General features: G+C 37.5%; 1 protein-coding gene across 3 annotated transcripts; it reads left to right on the top strand.

The window, feature by feature from the left end:
- Positions 1–3,225: 3,225 nt before the first annotated feature.
- On the top strand, positions 3,226–21,056 carry LOC127628833 (POU domain, class 6, transcription factor 1). Of its 3 annotated transcripts, XM_052105754.1 has the most exons (12): positions 3,226–3,551; positions 8,287–8,417; positions 9,207–9,251; positions 10,807–10,987; positions 11,224–11,339; positions 12,891–13,116; positions 15,284–15,498; positions 17,771–17,899; positions 18,118–18,354; positions 18,593–18,728; positions 18,946–19,114; positions 19,206–21,056. In XM_052105754.1, the coding sequence occupies exons 2-12, from the start codon at positions 8,364–8,366 to the stop codon at positions 19,549–19,551; spliced, it is 1,854 nt and encodes a 617-aa protein (XP_051961714.1). In that variant the 5' UTR covers positions 3,226–3,551; positions 8,287–8,363; the 3' UTR covers positions 19,552–21,056. The 3 variants fall into 3 exon arrangements, with proteins under 3 accessions (XP_051961714.1, XP_051961715.1, XP_051961716.1); XM_052105755.1 differs by lacking the exon at positions 9,207–9,251; XM_052105756.1 differs by lacking the exon at positions 3,226–3,551 and having other exon boundaries at positions 8,297–8,417; positions 9,172–9,251; positions 19,206–21,055.
- The last annotated feature ends 610 nt before the right edge of the window (positions 21,057–21,666 follow it).

Raw genomic sequence — 21,666 nt, 5'->3', positions numbered from 1 at the left:
TTATTTTGTAATTAAATACTTTAACTTATTTCGATGTAGTCATAACTTTAATAGCTGTTGGTTAAACAGGTGAACACAATCATCCATGCTGGCATGCACTCAGGCAAGGGTCAGCTATAATATAATGGCGGTAGTTTTTAACTGAAAGGCTGAATTGTGTTTCAAGAGTATGAATGTCAGATCAGGGCAATTGTCACATTTTTATTGTGGCAGTTTGTAATGTGTTTTATATGTTCTAATTTTATACTTTTGTTAAACATATATTTAATATTCTTTATATATATTTGCTGTTTCATGACATGTTTCATGCTTTATAATTGTTTTACTGTTTAAAATGTGTTGTAATTGGCTATTTTATGGCAGGTTCCCACTGTGACATCTTACGTGTGACAACAACATGCCCCATCATAGGGGCATATTGCATCTTTTTTCAGACAATAATGATGAAAATGTCAAAAGCCATTTATTTATTTATTTTTTTTTGCCACGTTAAGGTATACCTACACAAAAATTGACATCCAAAAATAAACCTAACCTGAGAAATATTCACTTTATTAAATGTTGTGAGTGACACTTTGCCCTGGTCTCCCCAAAAAGGAATTATTTTATTTCCTTAAAAGGTTTGCCTTTTTGTGGGACCATTTTGCACACTTGATGAACCCTAAGCAGTATTGAATTAATAGGCCCCATGGGAAGTGTGCCAGGCTGAGCAGAGGTTTAATTAAAACCTTTTAATTTAATTGCAATATTCAACCCAATATTTTACAAATCAGTCTTGTCCCTGTCCATGTGTGATTAAAGGAATAGTTCACACACAAATAAAAATGATCTCGTCATTTACTCACCCTCATGCAATCCCAGATGTGTATGACCTTCTTCTGCAGAACACAAACAACCCTTTAAATCAACTCTGTAGGTCCTGCATCATAAAAAGTAATCCATATGACTCCAGTGGTTAAATCCATATCTTCAGAAGCAATATGTTAAATGAAACAGATCAATATTAAGTTTTTTATTACTATAATATTCTTTATATTCTCCTCCCTTCCAGTAGGTGGCGATATGCACGAAGAATGCAGAATGGCAAAAACAAAAGAAGAACTCTTAGAAGAGAAGGTTTCTTAGGAAGGATTCTTGAAAGTGGAGAATTATAGTAAAAAAGGACTTACATATTATCTGTTTCTCACCCACACTTATCATTTCGCATCTGAAGGCCTGAGGTGCGTCTCACACGCACACTTCTGCATTATTTTGCATCATTTCAAGTAGAACGAGTAGTATGTTTACACTGAAAATGCAACAAAAAGAAGTGTACTACGAGTACCTGCATGATGCACTTTTTCAACTATCAAAACAGAGTGTGGAACGTTGGACACTTTGTGCACTCTGCACACGTGGCTTGCCATACATGACAGAAGGGGTGGAGTTACCGGCAATGATGGTGATCTGGCAAAACAATTGTAAATAATGGAGAATATGACAACTAGTGAAAACATCTGTTTAGACAGCACCTTACAAAAGTGAGCTAAATGCCTTACCATCATACCATGCTGTGTGAATATATATATATATTATTGAGATATATTAGTGTTGAACTGAGGGTGAGTAGTGCACTACAGCTAGCGACAACATAATGCTTGGGTTTGAAACGTCACTTCCGTCAGCTGTTAAACGGCAAACTCTTCCATGTAGTAAAAAAAATTAAGTGTTCCACTTTCAATACAATTCATAAACTACAGGGCTGAGTGCATATTACATTTTGTAAGTGCATAGTGTGTCATTTGTGACACAGCTCTGGATTTAACCACTGGAGTTGTTAACTTACTTTTATGCTGCCTTTATATGCTTTTTGAGCTTCAAAGTTTTGGACCCTGTTGATTTGCATTGTATGGACCTACAGAGCTGAGATATCTATACTACCGTTCAAAAGTTTGGGTCACTTACTCATTCTTTATTTTTTCACATTTTAGAATAATAGTAAAGTGATCACAACTATGGAATAATAGAAATGGAACTATGGGAATTATGTTATGACGAAATAATTCAAAACTATGTTATATTTTAGCATCTTCAAAGTGGTCTCTTTGCCTAGATTTTGCAGACATGTACTCTTGGCATTCTCTCAACCAACTTCTTGAGGTATCACCCTGGGATGTTTTTTAAACAGTATTGAAGGAGTTCCCATCTATGTTGGGCACTTAGTGGCTTCTTTTCTTAATTATTTGATCCAATTCTTCCATTTCAAAAAACTTTTTTTTTTAGATAAAATGTTAGTTTTGTAATTATATAAATGAATATGGTGGCACAACTATATTTTTGTCTACAAAACTAATTTAAAAAAATTGAAGCATACGCCTTCAGATCAAAAGGTTTTTAAGATCATGAGAAACATTTCAGGCAAGTGACCCCAAACTTTTGAAAGAATTTTCATTTTTGGGTGAACTATTCCTTTAAATTAATGCCATCTTTATGCGAAAATCACAGTTTGCTGGTTGCTATGACTTTGATGCCTTCCAAAAGTTAAAATGTTTGATTGTATTTGCTTTCATTCTATTTTGTCATATGTTCATTTAAAATAGAACTGTTCACTCATAGCAGGGGCTAAATTGGATGTGAACCTAATTACATATTAGTCTGTATTCAGCAATCCCAGTTCCCCTTTGAGCTCCATGGCAATATGCTGCTAATGCATGCAAATGGAGGTGTTTGCCAGCTGACTTGGCAATAGAGGAAAGACAGAGAGTGTGAGCAAAGACATTACATCTCTTTCATAAGCCGGCTCATCACAAAAAGAGGGAATACAGCTTGTAAATAAAATACATGCATTTAATTATCCTTGAGGAAGATACAGAGGTAACAGCAACTACTTGAAACGCATATAGTGGTCAGAAAAGGAAATGTTTATTCTTTATCCTTAAGAAATGTTTGATTGTGTTGTAGTTGTATTCCAATGCATAGTAAGTCCCTTTAGAATAAAGCATCTGTAAATGAGAGTACATGAGTATGATGAAGTAACTCAAAGAATTAAGTCTTTGAGCACTATAAAGTTTTCACCAAAAAATATCACCAACAAAAATATTTTTTGTGCATAACCTCACACTAAATTAAAGTAACATCAGTCGAAAAGTGAGTAACTTTACGTTACCCAGGTTACGGTCCCTTTAAGACAGCCATCGCTCCCGTTCTATTGAGCCAGCGCCATTTTTTCAATGCTAGACTCCGGCCTGCATAAATTATGTTCATGACGTAGTGCAAAAGAGCAAATTTGTGCAAATATCTGCCACTTTTCTGCAGATTCGGGGTTACTTGGGCTATTAAGGTGCACTTACTTCACCGGCGCGACAGTTAACGAAAAGACGTCATTAAATATTTAGTAAAAAAGGAGCCGCGCGCTTTCCCGAGCCTCCTTATCAATGCAAATAGCTCTTTTGTGTGTAGCCGTAGCGCGCGCCTGGAAGCTGTGAGGTGAATTTTTAATTATGCATGTTTAAAAGAAATTGTGGCAAAGCTCGGCGGAGGAGAAATAAAGAAAATATCCCTCCTCACAGTAGGTAAGTTGCTAATATAATAGCAGTTTGAATATATTTTTGCACAACGCAATACGAGCTGGGGGAATCGAAATGAGTTTTTGGTTAATATGCAATGGTCGTAATTAGCATAATTTATATATTTATGATAAAGAGAAAGGAAATACATCAAATGCCGACCCGACTCATGGCATATTGGAATGTGAGGAGTGAGGTCAGTAGATGTGTTCTGTGTCCCGTGAGGAGAGTTTTATAATCACGTTGAGGATTTGGGGGTGTTGTTGGACAGCTGAAGTACCAGCGGAAGTTTACATCAGATCAGGGCTTTTTATGAGTCGTGCCTCTAGAGCTGTTTGGCCACAATTACATTTCGTGACTAGACGAGATGAGAGAACTTACACTCGTGTTCCTTGACTGTCAAAACCGACACACTTCGTATTTAAAACAGTCGGGGCCCTCACAGGCCTGCTTGACGTGAAAATGTCGTGCCCCTGAATGCGCGAGACTGGCATAATAAGGATAATTACATGCGCACATTTCATTTCACTTGCACAGTAATGAAAGTGGAAAATGTTGGGTTGATTTAGCGTGGTAATTATGTACCAAATTTAGAAAAACTGGGGTTACGTTCATGAGGGAATCATGAAAAACCTGTGTCCAAGTTGACAGCCGTGAGAGCGGTAAAAAAAAAGTATGTAATGCACGTGACGTCATATACTTGTTTATGTCAGCATCTTTATAATTATGACATAATGAATAATTTAGTCGCTGCCATACAAAAATGTATGAAAAAAATACAAACCATAGTTCCCACCAAACACCAAAGTTACTACAGGTATTGTTACTACTGCAAAGTCATAATAAAGTTAAAAGGTTTTGGAAACTTTGTTATTTGGTTTCATTTATGCTTTTTGATGACAATCATGGCTAATACCACAGTTACCACAAGTTACCACGGTTTTATTGTAGTAACAACAACTGCAGTCTCTATGCAATTTGAGCAGAATGTTACCATGACATTTTTGCAACAGTGTGTTTCAAAGCGACATCATACTTAAACAATTCAAAATATGGATAAATGTCTTACTCATATTGGAATATTCTAGTAGTTTAGAGACATTTAGCTTTAATGTATTGTGGAATCAAGAATTGGACTGTTGAACTTTTTATTGACAATGTTAAATTATTGTTTTCTTTTTTAATTAAATGCAGAATTAAATGCGTTTTGGAAAAAATGAAAATATTGAAAATAATATCAGCATTCTATCAGGGCTTGGTCTGGGCCTGAAGGAGTCTTTCGTCTTGGTCTGGGTCTGTGATGGTCTGGTGTTGACTTTACACAATTGATTTGGTAAACTCATTCCCTCAATTGAATTGTGTAATGGCGTCTACAACATTTGTGTAATTAAGTTCTCGTAACTTAGTGATTATACAGTGCATCTGGAAAGTATTCACAACGCTTCACACTTTCCACGTTTTGTTATGTTACTGCCTTATTCCAAAATAGATTAAATTAATTATTTTCCTCAAAATTCTACAAACAATACCCCCATAATGACAACGTGAAAGAAGTTTGTTTGAAATCTTTGCAAATGTATAAAAAAAAAGTCACATGTACAAAAGTATTCACAGCCTTTGCCATGACACTCAAAATGGAGCTCAGGTGCCTCCTGTTTCCACTGATCATCCTTGAGATGTTTCTACAACTTGATTGGAAATTAAATTCAGTTGATTGGACATGATTTGGAAAGGCACACACCTGTCTATATAAGGTCCCACAGTTAACAGTGCATGTCAGAGCACAAACCAACCCATGAAGTCCAAGGAAATGTCTGTAGACCTCCGAGACAGGATTGTATCGAGGCACAGATCTGGGGAAGGGTACAGAAAAATTTCTGCAGCATTGAAGGTCCCAATGAGCACAGTGGCCTCCATCATCTGTAAATGGAAGAAGTTTGGAACCACCAGGACTCTTCCTAGAGCTGACCACTTGGCCAAACTGAGCGATCGGGGGAGAAGGGCCTTAGTCGGGGAGGTGACCAAGAACCTGATGGTCATTCTGACAGAGCTCCAATGTTTCTCTGTGGAGAGAGGAGAACCTTCCAGAAGAACAACCATCTCTGCAGCACTCCACCAGTTAGGCCTGTATGGTAGACTGCCAGACGGAAGTTATTCCTCAGTAAAAGGCACATAACAGCCTGCCTGAAGTTTGCCAAAAGGCACCTGATGGACTCTCAGACCATGAGAAACGAAATTCTTTGGATTGAACTCTTTGGCCTGAATGGCAAGCATCATGTCTGGAGAAAACAAGGCACCGCTCATCACCTGGTTAATACCACCCCTACAGTGAAGCATGGTGGTGGCAGCATCATGCTGTAGGGATGTTTTTCAGCGGCAGGAATTGGGAGACTAGTCAGGATCGAGGGAAAGATGAATGCAGCAATGTACAGAGACATCCTTGATGAAAACCTGCTCCAGAGGGCTCTGGACCTCAGACTGGTGCAAAGTTTCATCTTCCTACAGGACAACGACCCTAAGCACACAGCCAAGATAACAAAGGAGTGGCTACGGGACAACTCTGTTAATGTCCTTGAGTGGCCCAGCCAGAGCCCAGACTTGAACCCAATTGAACATCTCTGGAGAGATCAGAAAATGGCTGTGCACCGACGCTCCCCATCCAACCTGATGGCTCTTGAGAGGTCCTGCAAAGAAGAATGGGAGAAACTGCCCAAAAATAGGTGTGCCAAGCATTTAACATTATACATAAAAAGACTTGAGGCTGTAATTGGTGCAAAAGGTGCTTCAACAAAGTATTGAGCAAAGGCTGTGAATACTTAATACGTGCTTTTTTCTTTTGATAAATTTGCAAAGATTTCAAACAAACTTCTTTCACATTGTCATTATGGGGTGTTGTTTGTAGAATTTTGAGGAAAACAATGAATTTAATCCATTTTGGAACAAGGCTGTAACAATAATATGTGGAAAAAGTGAAGCGCTGTGAATACTTTCTGGATGCACTGTATAGGATAAACTTAACTATTTACGTTAAGGTAACTAGACTTAACTTGGTTAAGATGAAGTAGACATAACTCAGATTTGCTATTTTAATGTTGTTGTTTCTACTTAAAAGGATAGTTCACCCAAAAATGAAAATTCTGTCATAATTTACTCACTCATGCCATCCCAGATGTGTGTGACTAAGATTTTTAGTAGAATATTTCAACTCTGTCCTCGCAATGTAATCCATAACTCCAGTGGTTAAATCCATGTCTTCTGAAGTGATATGATAATTGTGGGTGAAACACAGATCAATAGTTATGTCCTTTTTACAATCATTCTCCAGTTTCATGTCCACATTCTTTTTTGTTTTTGGTGATTCACATTCTTTGTGCATGTCACTCACAACCTATTGGGCAGGGAGGAGTATTTATCATAAACAAATACTTAAATAATTATCTGTTTCTCACCCATACCTATCATATCGCTTCTGAAGATTTGGAATTAACCACTGGAGATTTATGGATTACTTTTATGTTGTCTTTGTGCTTTTTGGACCTAAAAATTTGGGTACCAATTAACTTGTTGCATTTTATGGACCTACAGATCTGAGATAATACTTAAAAAATATTTGTTTGTGTTTAGCAGAAGAAAGTAAGTCTGGGATGGCATGAGGGTAAGTAAATTACTATCCTCTTTAATCATTTTAATTGCATGGACTCAAATTTAGGTCATACAATAACACGGCTTAAAGATTATTTCTGATTCTAGGTCAATCAATAAGTAGAATAAAAAAATAAAAACGTAATTCTCCACAGAAATGCACAGACACCTGTATTTAAATTGTACATGCACAGTGAGAACTTAGAGTTAACAGGGTCCAACTTGACCAAAGGGGACACAGATCACCGTTATGGTGACAAAACAACTATTTGCAACAAAACAACATAAATAATACTATAAAAGCACTAAAACCCTCTGTGAATTCTTAACAACAGCTATTTACATGCCCCTATAAATTCCCTTTAACCAAGGAAACATAATTAAATAATTCAAGTGCAAAGCATTGTTTATTCCCCATAGCCTCAGTTTTGTACTCCATCGTTTAAATTATTAACAGTTAAAAACTAAGTCTAGGGGGGGCTGGGTAGCTCAGTGAGTGAAGATGCTGACTACCACCTCTGGAGTTTCATGTTTGAATCCAGGGTGTGCTGAGTGACACCAACCAGGTCTCCTAAGCAAGTAAATTGGCCCGGTTGCTAGGGTGGGTAGAGTCACGTTGAGGTAACCTCCTTGTGGTCACTGTAATGTGGTTCGCTCTCAGTGGGGCGCATGGTGAGTTGTGCGTGGATGCCGCGGAGAATAGCATGAAGCATCCACACGCTATGTCTCCGTAGTAACGCGCTAAACATGCCACGTGATAAGATGCGCGGATTGACATCTCGGACGTGGAGACAACTGAGACGACAGAGTCACTACACCACCATGAGGACTTTGACCGCATTGGGAATTGGGCATTCTCAATTGGGGCAGAAAAGGGGAGGAAAAAACCCTGAAGTCTATAGATTTAAAAAAGTACAATGAACATAGATTTTTGAGTTAATGTCAAGTAATGTTTAATAAGGACAACTTGGTCTTTCTAATAATGTAAACATTTTCGGGTTTACAGTGTATAACTCAATAGTTAAGCTTTGAAACTGGCAGCTTTGATACTCTAGGTCTGTCAAGCATCCTTGGTGACCAGGTTTTTTTTTTGTCTCAGGTGAAACAACATAGCTGGCAACATCCACTTAATCCACTATGCAGATTCGGTGATCTCCTTACAGCTTAGACTTCATCATGGACACTGAGGATCTCCCTGTAAACAATGCTCCTCTCACTGTCAATGAACAGGTATTCTTTCATTAAAACAAACAAATCCATAATCTCATGCTTTTCTAACAATAAACTGGTGTACATTAACATTTCATTACATGTCCAGCCATTACTCCTCACGCCTCCCTGTGTGTGTGTTCACTCAACATTCACTTGTGAGCATAAGCAATTCTCTTCCGGTGGTGAGGAGTTTGCAGAAAGCATTGCTTATGCTAGTTTTTGGGCTGATGCTGTTGTTAGTTTCAGTTTGCTATACTTGTTTGTCAGGGCTCAACAGTAAGGATTTTTTTTAAATAATTTTTTATTTACATTTTAGCAACATAAATTTATGTGTACACATTTGTTTTAAGCTGTAATGTATAATTTTGTTTGCTGAAGAATCAGCCTGTTCTTACTGATGCTTTCTAGACACAGGAAAGACAAAAGATCACAAATCATAATTGCGATTTAAAAAACAAAACAAAAAAAACATTGTCAGCCAGCAAGATAACATTAACATGGTGACATATTTACATAAATCAGCACCATTTGCAACAGCAATGTTAATTGTGTCACAGAAAACCAAATGTTTTAGTTTGCAAGACAGAAAATGTGTACTTGTACATTGTACAGTGAATGTAAGATGCAGTGACAATGCAGCACTAGCCACAACTGACCCCAAACTCTCTCGCACTGGCTCTATAGGGGAAGTCCTTATTGTTGAGCCCTGTGTGTCTTTGTTTAGTTGGTTCTTTATGTCCTAATGAGTACTTGGCATCTCTGTTCTCTTCAGCCATTCACTGTCTGACCGCAGAAGTGTTTTCTCAGCTTTTAGGTTCCTGCACTTTGAAATTCCCAGAACAAGACGAGCAGGTACGCACTTCCCAACTCTCTACTACCCTCTGCGCACTCATTAGAACCCCTCCCTGCCTGGGCTCTTCCTTTGTTCCTGTGATGATTCTCTGATCTCAACTGAAATGCAGTCTCAAAAAAAATCTTGATAGTAAAGCCTAATCAGACTTCAGGCTGAGCAAACACTTTGAAATTGTATTATGCTATAGATATGTTATAATATATGAATGTCACAGGTTGACAGCAGAATGACATGAAGAGTCAACATAGGCTTTATGGGTACATGTTAACATTCAATAACTTCTGCTACTTTCATTTAACCTAATATCTATCTATCTATATATATATATATATATATATACACACACACATATCCTCTGAGCACAACTTCTGTTTGCATTTTGTATTCCCCTTTTTGATATGTAACTAGTAGCCTCTAATAAACATGAATTCTTTGAATAGCAAATAGTTTTCCTAAAAATTTATTTGTGTACATCGGGACTTTAGTTTTGAAATTTTAAATAATACGTCAGATTTTTGTTTAAATCAAATTGGTTTTTTTATGTTTCCAGGAGTGTTGTTTTTTCATGTATTTGTGATGTTACAAACATTACAGCTGATTTTCTGTAAAGCTGCTCTAGTCTTTTGACACAAACAGGTTTCAATGTAAACACTTAAGAGGTTTCTTACCAGTTGTAGGTTTTTTTGGCTTTTCTCCCAAAGATAAACTCTGCTGAGATTGGCACCATGTTGTTTTGTCACATGACTCTTTGCATCAAAAGTTTAACCATTTACTCACAGCCAAGAGTGTCCTAAACTGAGATCAATCGGTTTAAATTAAATGATGCATACCGTATAGTGAAAAAAAATAAAAAATAAATATATATATATATATATATATATATATATATATATGCATACTGTATAGCCAAAAGGCAAATAATAATATGAATTATAATGTAATTATGTAATAGAAATTGAACATATTGTATGTATATTATTTATATATATTAGTTTTACATGCACTGAACAAATCAAATCATTGAATCTGTGTCAAAATCATTGTCTCGATTCATTGAAACGGACATTTTTGAACTGAATAACAGAAATGAATGCCATTTTTTGCTTAAGAAATTTAAATCAGAGATGTAATTACATTTCCTCTCTCAAATCCCGAGACAAGTAGATATGGCGATAGCTAGTCTAATGACATGCTCTTTAGGAAGCTTATTAGCAAAATAGCATTGAAATCATTGTGATGCATGCAGTGCTGCTTAATTTAATTTCACCAGCAAAATCATTGTATATGCATGAAGAATATTCAATACATCACCAATCCCTAATGACAACAGTCTGGCACTAGAGCCAACACTGTTTTGCCATGTGAACTTTATTATTACTTAAATATGACATCTGTGAGATCAGAACCACACATACTGGTGTAAACTTGTAAACCGACCATGGCCCATTTCCATCTTGTCAACACTGCCAGCTCAAGCTCTGCCAGCACAAACACTGCCAGCTCGAGAAAAGAGACTATTTATAACCCGCCATACTGTTATACACATTCCTCTAGGTCATTGTCATGTCAGGTCAGGAGACCATCCGGGTGTTGGAGGTAGAGGTGGATACAGCCCTGTCCTCCTCAGGGGTAGATGGGAAGGTGGAGTCAGGGGGTGAAGAAGGGGGAGGACAGACCCTGGAGGCAGCGGAGGAGGCATTGGATAGTCCAGTTACCACAAATGAAACCACAGCAGGTAAGAGACTCGTGTGAAATGGATGAAATGACTGATATTAATAGCAGCGTTAGTTTGGTGTCATAGCAACCTAGCATTCAAACCACCATCATCAATGAGGTTTTTATAAATAGTCATAATTGTAATAAATGCATGGTTAAGAGACACAATCATTAATTATATTTCTATGCATAAAATTGCATTTATTTATTTGGCAGCAAAATAATGGTGGAGAATGTTTTTCTCTTTTCTGGCAGTGTCTGTGGAGGTGTCATCACCTGGTGTCCAGACTGTGGTCTCCAAAGCCCCCATCAGTGTGACACAAGCCCAGCCCCAGACCAGCGTACCCATCACTGTTCAGGCATGCCCACAGGTGAACCACATTGTCCTTTTTTAAATCATATGTCTATCAGGAACAGTTAATCTATTAGGTATGGAGCAGGGTAGGTAATTGTTAGGTAAACTGTGAAGATCAAAACTATTTGTATATGGTTTCTGTCAATTAAGCTCAAATTCTCTAACAATTCTGTCATTTTTTTTTTTTAAGTATTGACCATCAAATGGAAATGAGGTCATAGCGTACTCTTCCACACTGTCTCGTCTGCCCGTCTTTTTGAAACACTCGGTTAAGGTCTCAGCGTCTCCTTTAAACTTCAATGTAAATGCCCACTGTTACGATTGGCTAAGCTTGTGCAGTCCCCTATATGAAACCCAATCGGAAGAGAATGAACCTGCTCCACAACAATAAAAAGCTAAATTTCAGGGTTATCTCATAATACAAACCCAACACATTACATTTGAATGTATCAGACTGTTCACTGAAGCGCAGCAGCACCATAGACTATAAATATCTAATAGTCATGGTGACATATGAAACATTCATGAATGGAATTGGTTGGTTATGGTTTTGTAGTCAGGTCCAATATGGTTTTTACTTTCCCCATCTTTCAATAACAGTTCCTTTTACAAAGCTTGAATCATATTGTGACTGGTTTACAAGCAATGCACACTGATGTGAGCTGAAGACACGTATAATAAATGCTGAAATGAGCCGAACACACTGAAAGTGAAACATGACATGCATACTTGATCCAATGCACGGTGAAACATGACGCACACACATATCATCCTCCAGTGATATGATCAGGAACTTTGTTAAATTTCCGCCACTATTTTCTGATGTTAGGATGCTTCAAAAGCGGCCAAAACAGAGATGCAGACATGCATTTTTTTAAAAGTTGAGCTTGTACTGGTTATAAAACTATGTGCACATCACCAAAAACACTTAAAAATGGTCAAAGATGTCCATCTAGTGCATGTTTATATAGACCAACAATAGCGTGAGTTATAACTAGGCCAGTCTTGTTCTCTCCTTTTCACCTTTTGACCAACCTCCAGTGAGCGGGCCAGGATGCGATGATGTAAAAGTAGGCGTTGATGTCTTGCTGTAGAGGCAGCTTAGCCAAATAGGCACACACCTTAGCCAAATACATTTAAACTCAGTTTTTCCCAATTCCTGACATTTAATTGTAGAAATCATTCCCTGTCTTAGGTCAGTTAGGATCACTACTTTATTTTAAGAACGTGAAACGTCAGAATAATATTAGAGAGAATTTTATTTCAGCTTTTATTTCTTTCATCACATTCCCAGAAATGTATACCTAAAATGTATCGAACTCGATACCCAGCCCTAGTGCTCATGGTTGTGATGTTATAACCATAGCCATGAAGATTTCTTAAACCCGTTGCAGCTAAGTTCCCATAAATGCTTTGTAAATTAAAGCACGTCTGCATAGTACATCAAACTATTTAATTACAAAAATAAAATCCTCTTTTGCATGAAATATTGCCTCTCAATATTTAACAATAACAGTAGTTCATATGGATAGTATGCATTGAAATGTATATACTATTATCCTGGCAGGTCCTGACTCAGGATTGTTTGGCTTCTCTGATGACTGGCATGCTTGCTCAGCAAGGTTCTCTGGGTCAGCCCATGCTCATCCCTCTGAGCATGGCCGGATCTGTTGGGGGTCAGGGTGGTCTGGCTGTGCTCACCTTACCTACTGCTACTTTCGCCACCTTACCTAGTCTCGCTGCTGCCAGCCCAGCTGGAGGACTGCTGAAGCTGCCATTTGCTGGACTGCAAGGTATGCTGCAAACACACATCTGTCTTTTTATGTAATGTTTTTATACTCTTTCTCCCCAAAGCATCTTAGAAAAAAGTGCATAACTTATATTTTGTAGCAGTTCTTTCTGATGGTGGCATAAGATACAATTTAAAATGCATTGGGTCTGGTGCAGCATATTGTGTATATGATGTGGTGATTTTTTTTCCAAGCCACTCAGCATTTTAGAATAATGAAAAATAAAAAAGCACAAGGTGTTTTACTGAGCAGACAAACTCGATTTGCACTATTTTCCTGTTTTGGTATATAAACAGATCATTGCAAAGATGCAGCTGAGAATATGACAAGAACTGTACAAAGAAATTGTCAATTTGTGGATCATTCATTTCCCATTGTGTGTGTGTCTGTGTAAGAAATATACAAGAAATATACCAAATTAGGGCTGGGTATTGATACAGATTTTCATATCAGTTTATTTCAGTTATAATGTCCCTTTGCTTACATGCAAATGATCTCCCAGCTAATGCTGTCAATAATACAGAGGACCTTTTAACTAGGTTCATTAGGAAAATATAATTTTGGTGCATCATTAAATATATTCAATCAATAAATAAGATATTATATTTCATATTTTATTTTTGTTACATATCGTCACCTTCCTAAAATAATTGCCTAAGTCATTTTTTGACAAAAATGATTTTTTTGCATAAGTCATCTCCTCATGATGCTGGCTACCTTTGGTAAAATCGCCCACATCCTCAGTTGAACAGATCATGCAATTCTACCCCTATAGTATAATGGCCTATGTCAAGTGTGTGACTTAGGCCGTTTTATTTTGCCTAAGTCAAAAGGCAATGAGACAATTTTACAAGTTTTTTAAGATGGCAGGTGCATCAAGAAGATGGAAAAGCTACTCAACCTCTGAAGTTATTTCCATGATTCAGGGCTCACCGCCTACTGGTAAGTGATGAGGTTTACTATAGACTATAAATGCATAAAAATATTGTGTTTTTGTCTTTTTATTTAGTCTTTTTAGTCAGCATTTTAGTCAAGAAAAATAGCTAAGTCAAGCTAGCATTAGGCTTTCTGTTAACTCTTTTCTGTATTTTTAAACAATATTTCATCTAGTTTTTGTCTAATTTTTTCCACATTACATGATCTAATTATGAAAGATTTGAATAGGCTTTATTGTAATCAAACATCTAGAAACGATTATCAATAAATATCATATATTCAATTATTGGTTCATTGTTTTGTGTTTTCTGAGAAAAGTGAAAAAATGACTTAGGCAATTATTTTAGGAAGGTGACGATATTTATTGTTAAATTGCATAATTTGTACTAGTTACAAGTATTTACATTGATTTGTTGAACACGTGATAAACTGATAACGTCTCTAACAAAAAAACGCCATTTCGGTAAACGGCACCTTTAAATGAACACATTAACTAGAGAGGACTTGAATGGCTTTACCTCATTTGTGCGATGCATGATTAGAATTTAATGTTTTTTGTAGTTGTTTATGATCAACAACTTAGTGTAAAGAACAGAAAGGGTATTAAAAGAGACTGTATTCAATTACAATTGGGTTGTGTGGATCTCGTCCTTGGACACACATTACATGGAACAACTTTTACTCTCAACACGCTGTGAAAAGATCTCGCTGCTGCACAATTCACGACTAAACTACACGATTACCGGTGAGTGAAATGTAAACATTTACCAGCCATTTGGCAAATATATTCACTTCAGTCATATAGGCTGAAATTTTGTTGCAAATGCGAGTGATTTCCTCTCATTGTAGTGGAGGGTTGCGCATTGAGTGAAAGATCGATCTTGGGATTTAAGAGTCAAGTCATTTTTATTTGTATAGCGCCTTTCACAACACCTAGTTTCAAAGCAGCTTTACAGAAGAGTCTATATCGAGATCGTTCAAATGAGGATCATGATGCATTGGAAAAACTGTATTTTTACCCACCCCTATACAAATTGCTAAATAATCAATCAAGCCTACAGTAGTTAAAATCTGCTTTAAAAAAAACACCATACCATTAATCAGTTCTATCTGACAGCTTAAAGAAAACTGGCTACAACTCATCCACAACCACATGTGTTCCATATTGATTTGACTGATCCTGTTTGTAGTGTTTGATTTGTCTTAATATTCTCTTTTGTGTTTCCCCTTCCAGCTGCTACCATGTTGAACTCTGTCCAGACACAGCTGCAGTCACCTGCACAGGCGGTTCTGCAGCCCCAAGTTTCTGCACTACAGTCCATACAGGCAGCTGTGCAGCCAACACAGATGACACCAACCACCACTGTGTCTGCTCTGCAGAAAGCATCAGAGCCCAGCGCTTCTGTTGCAACACTTCAGACTGCAGGCCTGTCCATCAACCCTGCTATTGTGAGTAGTTAAATGCTTCTATAGTGGAAACGTTTGATTGAGTTGTGTCAGAAATGTTGAAAAAGAGGGGGTTTAAGGTGTTTGAATGAATGAATAGATAATTTAGGCTATTTTGATAGGTCAAATGGATATTAAAGATTCAGGATTCTAGGAATTCATAAAAACAAGTGTGTAGGAACACCTCTTTTAATTCTATTTTATAAAACTAAATTTACATTTCTTGAAAGTAGTACCAGAACATGTTAGGCAGAAAACAAATTGTGTTCAGATTTTAGTTTTAGTTGTAAACCCATAAATTGCTAATGTAATTGAACCTTATGTATATATTTTTTTTAAATAAATAAACCATGTAACCAGTGTCATTTTAATTCATTTAGCAAATAATGGAAAATAAATCATAGCTGGGTGTTAGATTTTGGAACCCATTTTGATTTTATCAGTGTGAAATCACACTGAACGCGTCTGGCAGACGACATTGCATGTTCTAAAATAAATAAACAAATATGTGGTATGCACATCATGGCCGCGACTCTGCGTCTGTCGCCGGTACCCACCTACGACTCCGGAGGCTCCTCAAAGTCCTACAGCACCATGGCACCAAATCATTTTCAAAGCACAGATTTCTTACTCTAGCTATCACTGGCTGATATACATTGCTGTGAAAAAGTATTTGCCCCATACTGGTTTCTTGTGTTTTTGTGTATATCTCATACTAAATTGTTTCAAAAATTAAAACAAAATCTAACATAAACGAAGGCAATCTGAGTAAACATAAAATACAGTTTTTAAATGATAGTGTTGTTTATTTATCTAATACCAACTGAGCCTGTGAAAATGTATTTGCCCTTAGTTACTAAATTCCCATATCTATGAAACTGCATTCATAATGGCCTGAATTTCCAAAAAATTATGTGGAAAAAGGCGATTGAAATGCATCAGTCTGTGAAGGGTTACAAAGCAATTTCAAAGGCTCTGGGATTCCAAAGAACCACAGGAAGAGTCATTATCTCCAAACCTTGGCACAGTAGTGAACCTTCCCAGAAGTGGCCGACCTTCCAAAATTCCTCTTAAGAGCACAGCGACAACTCATCCAAGAAGTCACAAAAAAGCAAAGGACAACATCCAAGGAACTGCAGGCCTGTCTCGCATCTATAAAGGTCACTGTTTATGACTCCTCTATCAAAAAGACACTGGCCAAATATGCCTTCCATGAAAGAGTGACGAGGCGAAAACCACGGCTAACACAGAAGAACGTTTGAGGCTTTTCTGAATTGTGCCAAAACACACCTTGATGATCCTTAAATCATTTGGGAGAATGTTCTGTGGACTGATGAGCCAAAAGTGGAACTGTTTGGAAGACAGGGGTCCAGTTACATCTGGCGTAAATCAAACAAAGAATTCTACAATAAGAACATCACACCTACGGTCAAGCATGGTGGTGGTAGTGTAATGGTGTGGGGATGCTTTGCTGCTTCAAGGTGACTTGCAATAATTTGGGGAAACATGAATTCAGTTTTCTACCAGAAAATCCTAAAGGAGAACGTCCGGTCATCAGTCCGTGAGTTAAAGCTCAAGCTCAACTGGATTATGCAGCAAGACAATGATCCAAGGCATAGAAGTAAGTCCACCTCTGAATGGCTCAATAGAAGCTAAATTCAAGTTTGGGCATTGTCCCTGTAATAAGTGCACTAAGTCGCTTTGGATAAAAGCATCTGAAAAAATGCATCTCAGTAACCATCTTGTTATTGGACAGTTTCACTCTTGGATTAAAGTAATCCTGGCAGATTGTGAATAGTGAATTTCTACAATTTCTATTATAATTCTATTGATTTTGAATGATGCAACATCCACACCACTAGGTGTCACTGTAAGTCCAAAATGAGCAAAAAGTTACCTTTAAATTAGTGCAACTTTAAATTAAATACTCAAGACACTTGAGGGAGCGGTAGTGTAGCGGTTAGCGCGCTACGAACCTGGCGACCCAAGTTCGATTCCCGCTCATGGTCAACACCAGTGACGATTATCTGAACTGGTCCCGGGCCTCCCCTAGGTCGACTCAGCCTAAAAATGAGTACCTGGTGTGTAAAACATCGCCACTGGGGAGACAAAGGCGGTCGGGCGTGGTGCTGGCCACCCACCCCCTCGTGTACCGTTCCGGCCTTCATAGGTGCTCGCTAACAGCACTTGCCCCTACAGTCTGTTAAGGCTAAATGGGGGATCTTTGTCTTTGTCTTTTTGTGTGTGTGTGTAAATATATTACATTTTTTTTCAGATCAGCGCTGCCTCTCTGGGTGCACAACCACAGTTTATTAGCTCTCTTACCACAACTCCCATCTTTACCAGTGCCATGTCTAATGTGGCAGGACTGACAAGTCAGCTCATTACCAACTCACAGGGCCAGGTCAGTATCTAAGGACTACGTTGAACAGATGCTTTCATAAAGTGATTTCCATATTAGGAATGCTTTAACAATCTGTATTTAACATTTCACTGTTTAATGTTAACTTTTCAACTTGGTGTCCAAGTCCTTTTTATAGTTAAATTCATATATGTGTTTGTATTTATTGTTTTACTCTTAGTAATTCTTTATTAAACATAATTTTATAATATTGTCTCCAGGTGATTGGAACACTTCCTCTGCTGGTGAACCCTGCGTCATTGGCTGGTGCTGCAGCTGCCTCTGCGTTGCCCACTCAAGGCCTGCAGGTGCAGACCGTGTCCCCACAGCTGCTCGTGAACTCCCAGGGTCAGATCATTGCTACTATAGGGAACGGCCCGACTGCTGCTGCCCAGTCCACCACATCTGTCCTGCCTAAAGTCACTGTGCCCCTGACACTCACCAAGACCACTACACAGGTACTGTAGTGATGTCCACAATGGCTTTTAATTAGAAAGTGAGCATATGATAAACACTTCATTGTACAGCAGTGTTTCCAACAGAATTCTGGTCTAACAGAATTTATGTTCAATCATTTCTACTAGTCAGTCCTATTATTGAACCTAGTACAGTCTGTGCACGATTTGTCTATATTTTATTGTCATTATGATTTGTGACATTGTCACATTTGTTTGATCACTGTGATTGGTTCTCTAGGGTTCTGTTGGGAAAGTGGTTCAGTCTAAAGTGATCATTGCTCCGCAGCCCACAGCGGGGAAAGCAGTCACATCCCTCTGCTCTGCTAGTGCCATCGCCTGTGGAGACATGCCAACCGTGGGCCAGCTTGTCAGCAGTATGTTTGTATTTTAATGATGTACTTCTCAGGGCTCCAGACTTGAAAAAATGGCTTTGGAGCCACTGGCTCCGAAACTGGAACATTAAGGTGCCAAATCATAGATTTGCTAAATAGATTGCTGTTCTATAACTGGTAGCTGATCTTGGGCTTTCTGTTATTGTTTATGAATAGGCTGGGAGAAAGAAGTTTTCAGTCAATATTTTGTTTTAATTAGAGCCACAGTCAGGTGTGCATGAAGAAGAGGCCATTAATCTGGAGGAGATCCGTGAGTTTGCCAAGAATTTCAAGATTCGACGGCTCTCTCTGGGCCTGACACAAACACAAGTGGGCCAAGCTCTCACTGCTACAGAGGGGCCCGCATACAGTCAGTCAGCCATCTGCAGGTTATTTGCGTTTAAATCTTCTCTCTCTTTCCTTGTGTTAACACTCCAATATCTTATCATTTTGACACTTTTTACTTCTTTTTTTTTTAAGATTTGAGAAGCTTGACATCACCCCCAAAAGTGCCCAGAAGCTGAAACCCGTGTTGGAACGCTGGCTGGCAGAGGCTGAACTCTGGAACCAGAAAGGTCAGCAGAACTTGATGGAGTTTGTCGGCGGAGAACCCTCCAAGAAGCGCAAACGGAGAACCAGCTTCACGCCGCAGGCCATCGAAGTCCTCAACACTTACTTTGAGAAAAACTCCCTCCCGACCGGACAAGAAATCACAGAGATTGCCAAGGAGCTGAATTATGACCGAGAGGTTGTTCGCGTCTGGTTTTGTAACCGTCGACAGACTTTGAAAAACACCAGCAAGATCAATGTGTTTCAGGCCCATTAGGATGACAGAGTGTTTGATAATGCAAGAAACTTTTTGAAAGCTGGTGTTTAATAAATGGTTGGAATATCGCTGCTAGTCACAACATGAATGAAATGAGTGATTTGCAGTTAAGATAAAGCCAGCTGCACTTGAATAAAGTGAGGTCCTAGCATAGTATCAGACATACTCTTTTCTGTAATACTGCATGCAGTGACTTTTTTGGCGTGTCACCACAATTTTTGATGCAGCTTTTGAACTATTTAAAATGTTGAAGAAGCTATGAGTCCTAATCGCTGTGTTTATAGAAAAAAAGCACTTCGTCAATACACTAAAATGTTAAATGTGCAAAATATCCCGCCTCATATATTTACTTGTTTTGCAGTAACTAAACTGACATTATTATTCATGGATGTCATCTGATTTTCTCTGTTGCAACTACAGCTATAGGTCTGGACTGAATACATAAAAATATATGTAGGATGTAATTCAATGATTTGACCGAACTTCCCATTTATAGTGTTCATGTTGTTTAGCTGTACATTTGCTGATACTGGTATTTATTTTTTTTATCTCTGACCATCAAAAACCATACATCAGAGAGTGCATGTTCTTGTCTATGCCAACAGTGGTTCCCTTGTCTTTGTGCATATCGACAGAAGGTGTAGTTTGGTCAAGTGTATACTGGACAATCATCAGACTCAGAAAGCATGCCCTGCTTTTATGTGGCGAAATCCACTGTATTCAGTTTTGCCTGTCATCAACATTCGTTTAGTCAGAGATGTGTATGGTTGCATGGTTGCAGCGGAGGTATGTCTGTCTATTGATTTATATAGAAAATGTATACTGTTGAGATGACAATGACTGGCCTTTATTGTTACTGTTATAGAGTTTTTGCCATAGGTCTAGGAAAAAAGCAAACTTTTATGTCAGGAAATGCTTTTAAAAAGAGAATGAAATCTATAAATATATGGGGCACTTGTCCATTACGAAGAGTCATAAAACATGTTAAATATTATAGGACATTATCAGAAATGCAATTTGCCATTATTGAATTTGGATCGTAAACTCCTTTATAAGAAGTTGTCCTTTGAGACATTGACAATACAACAATATTTACAGTTCATATGAGTATTGTCCAAATTTGTAACATGAAACAGTTCAGCGTGTTGTAACGTGTTTCACATGTTTATGTTCTAAGCATAAACCGATATTGTTCTTATGGACCTTCAGCATTTATCTAATAGATTCTTATCTTAATTGGTACAATGCTATAAATTGACATTTTAATGTTGTGAACAAGGAATGGTATAAGTAACTAGTGTTTTAACTAATGCTATGAGCATAACGTTTTTTTCAACATTTTAATTGATGATGAATTTTAAAACAACGCTTATCAATTGCAATTACAGATCCATTAACGATATTTATTTTCTATCAATTGTAATGTTTAGTATTAACTTGTTATTTCAATAAATTAACACTAAACAGACATGATGTTATATATGACTTCTCTGGAATCTCTATTACTCACCATAAAGTTAAGTAGGAAACTTTTGGAAACAGTAGTTTTTTTAACATGTACTGAGACCATTTGTGATTGTATCACAATCTGAACAAAAACAGACTAGATAGAAATTTCACAAGTTGATTTTCATAACACAGATGAAAATAAATGGAAAAAATGTACATCCAAGTATATCAGGTTCATATTACTTTTCATTTTGACTGTCCTATAAATATAGAATGGTAAAGGTAATATGCTTGAAGAACTTGCTGCAACCCGTAGAAAATTTCACCTTGGTAACGCTAACTATAGTGCGACATTTTAGTAGAAATCCATAACTGTTTCTATTCATTAAGTTATAAATGGGTGATTCCACGATTGTGGTGCATTTATGGTTTTAACCTCTTGAAAATCAAACTTAACTTTCCGTTATTTATCAACAATTAATCTTAGAAAACGTGCTTTTGGCCATTTCAGAAAGTGTTTTTCTCAGGCCATAAGATTTTTTTACAAGTGCTTTTTTTGTGTGTGCAATGACTGCATGTTCTCAACCCTTCTACTAAAATTTGTAAAATTCTTTGAATATTATATTTTTTAATTTATTCCAAAATAATTAGTAATTTGTATTTCAC

Source organism: Xyrauchen texanus, chromosome 35 (assembly GCF_025860055.1).
Source record: "Xyrauchen texanus isolate HMW12.3.18 chromosome 35, RBS_HiC_50CHRs, whole genome shotgun sequence".
NCBI lineage: Eukaryota > Metazoa > Chordata > Actinopteri > Cypriniformes > Catostomidae > Xyrauchen > Xyrauchen texanus.
Note: the sequence above shows the minus strand (reverse complement) of the source record. Positions and strands in the feature narration are given on the sequence as shown.

Excerpts from the sequence above, each read along its gene's own strand:
- LOC127628833 (XM_052105754.1), top strand. The coding sequence starts at position 8,364 with ATGGACACTGAGGATCTCCCTGTAAACAATGCTCCTCTCACTGTCAAT. Across the intron at positions 10,988-11,223 it reads CACAAATGAAACCACAGCAG|TGTCTGTGGAGGTGTCATCA; the intron begins GTAAGAGACTCG and ends CTTTTCTGGCAG. Across the intron at positions 17,900-18,117 it reads TTACCAACTCACAGGGCCAG|GTGATTGGAACACTTCCTCT; the intron begins GTCAGTATCTAA and ends TATTGTCTCCAG.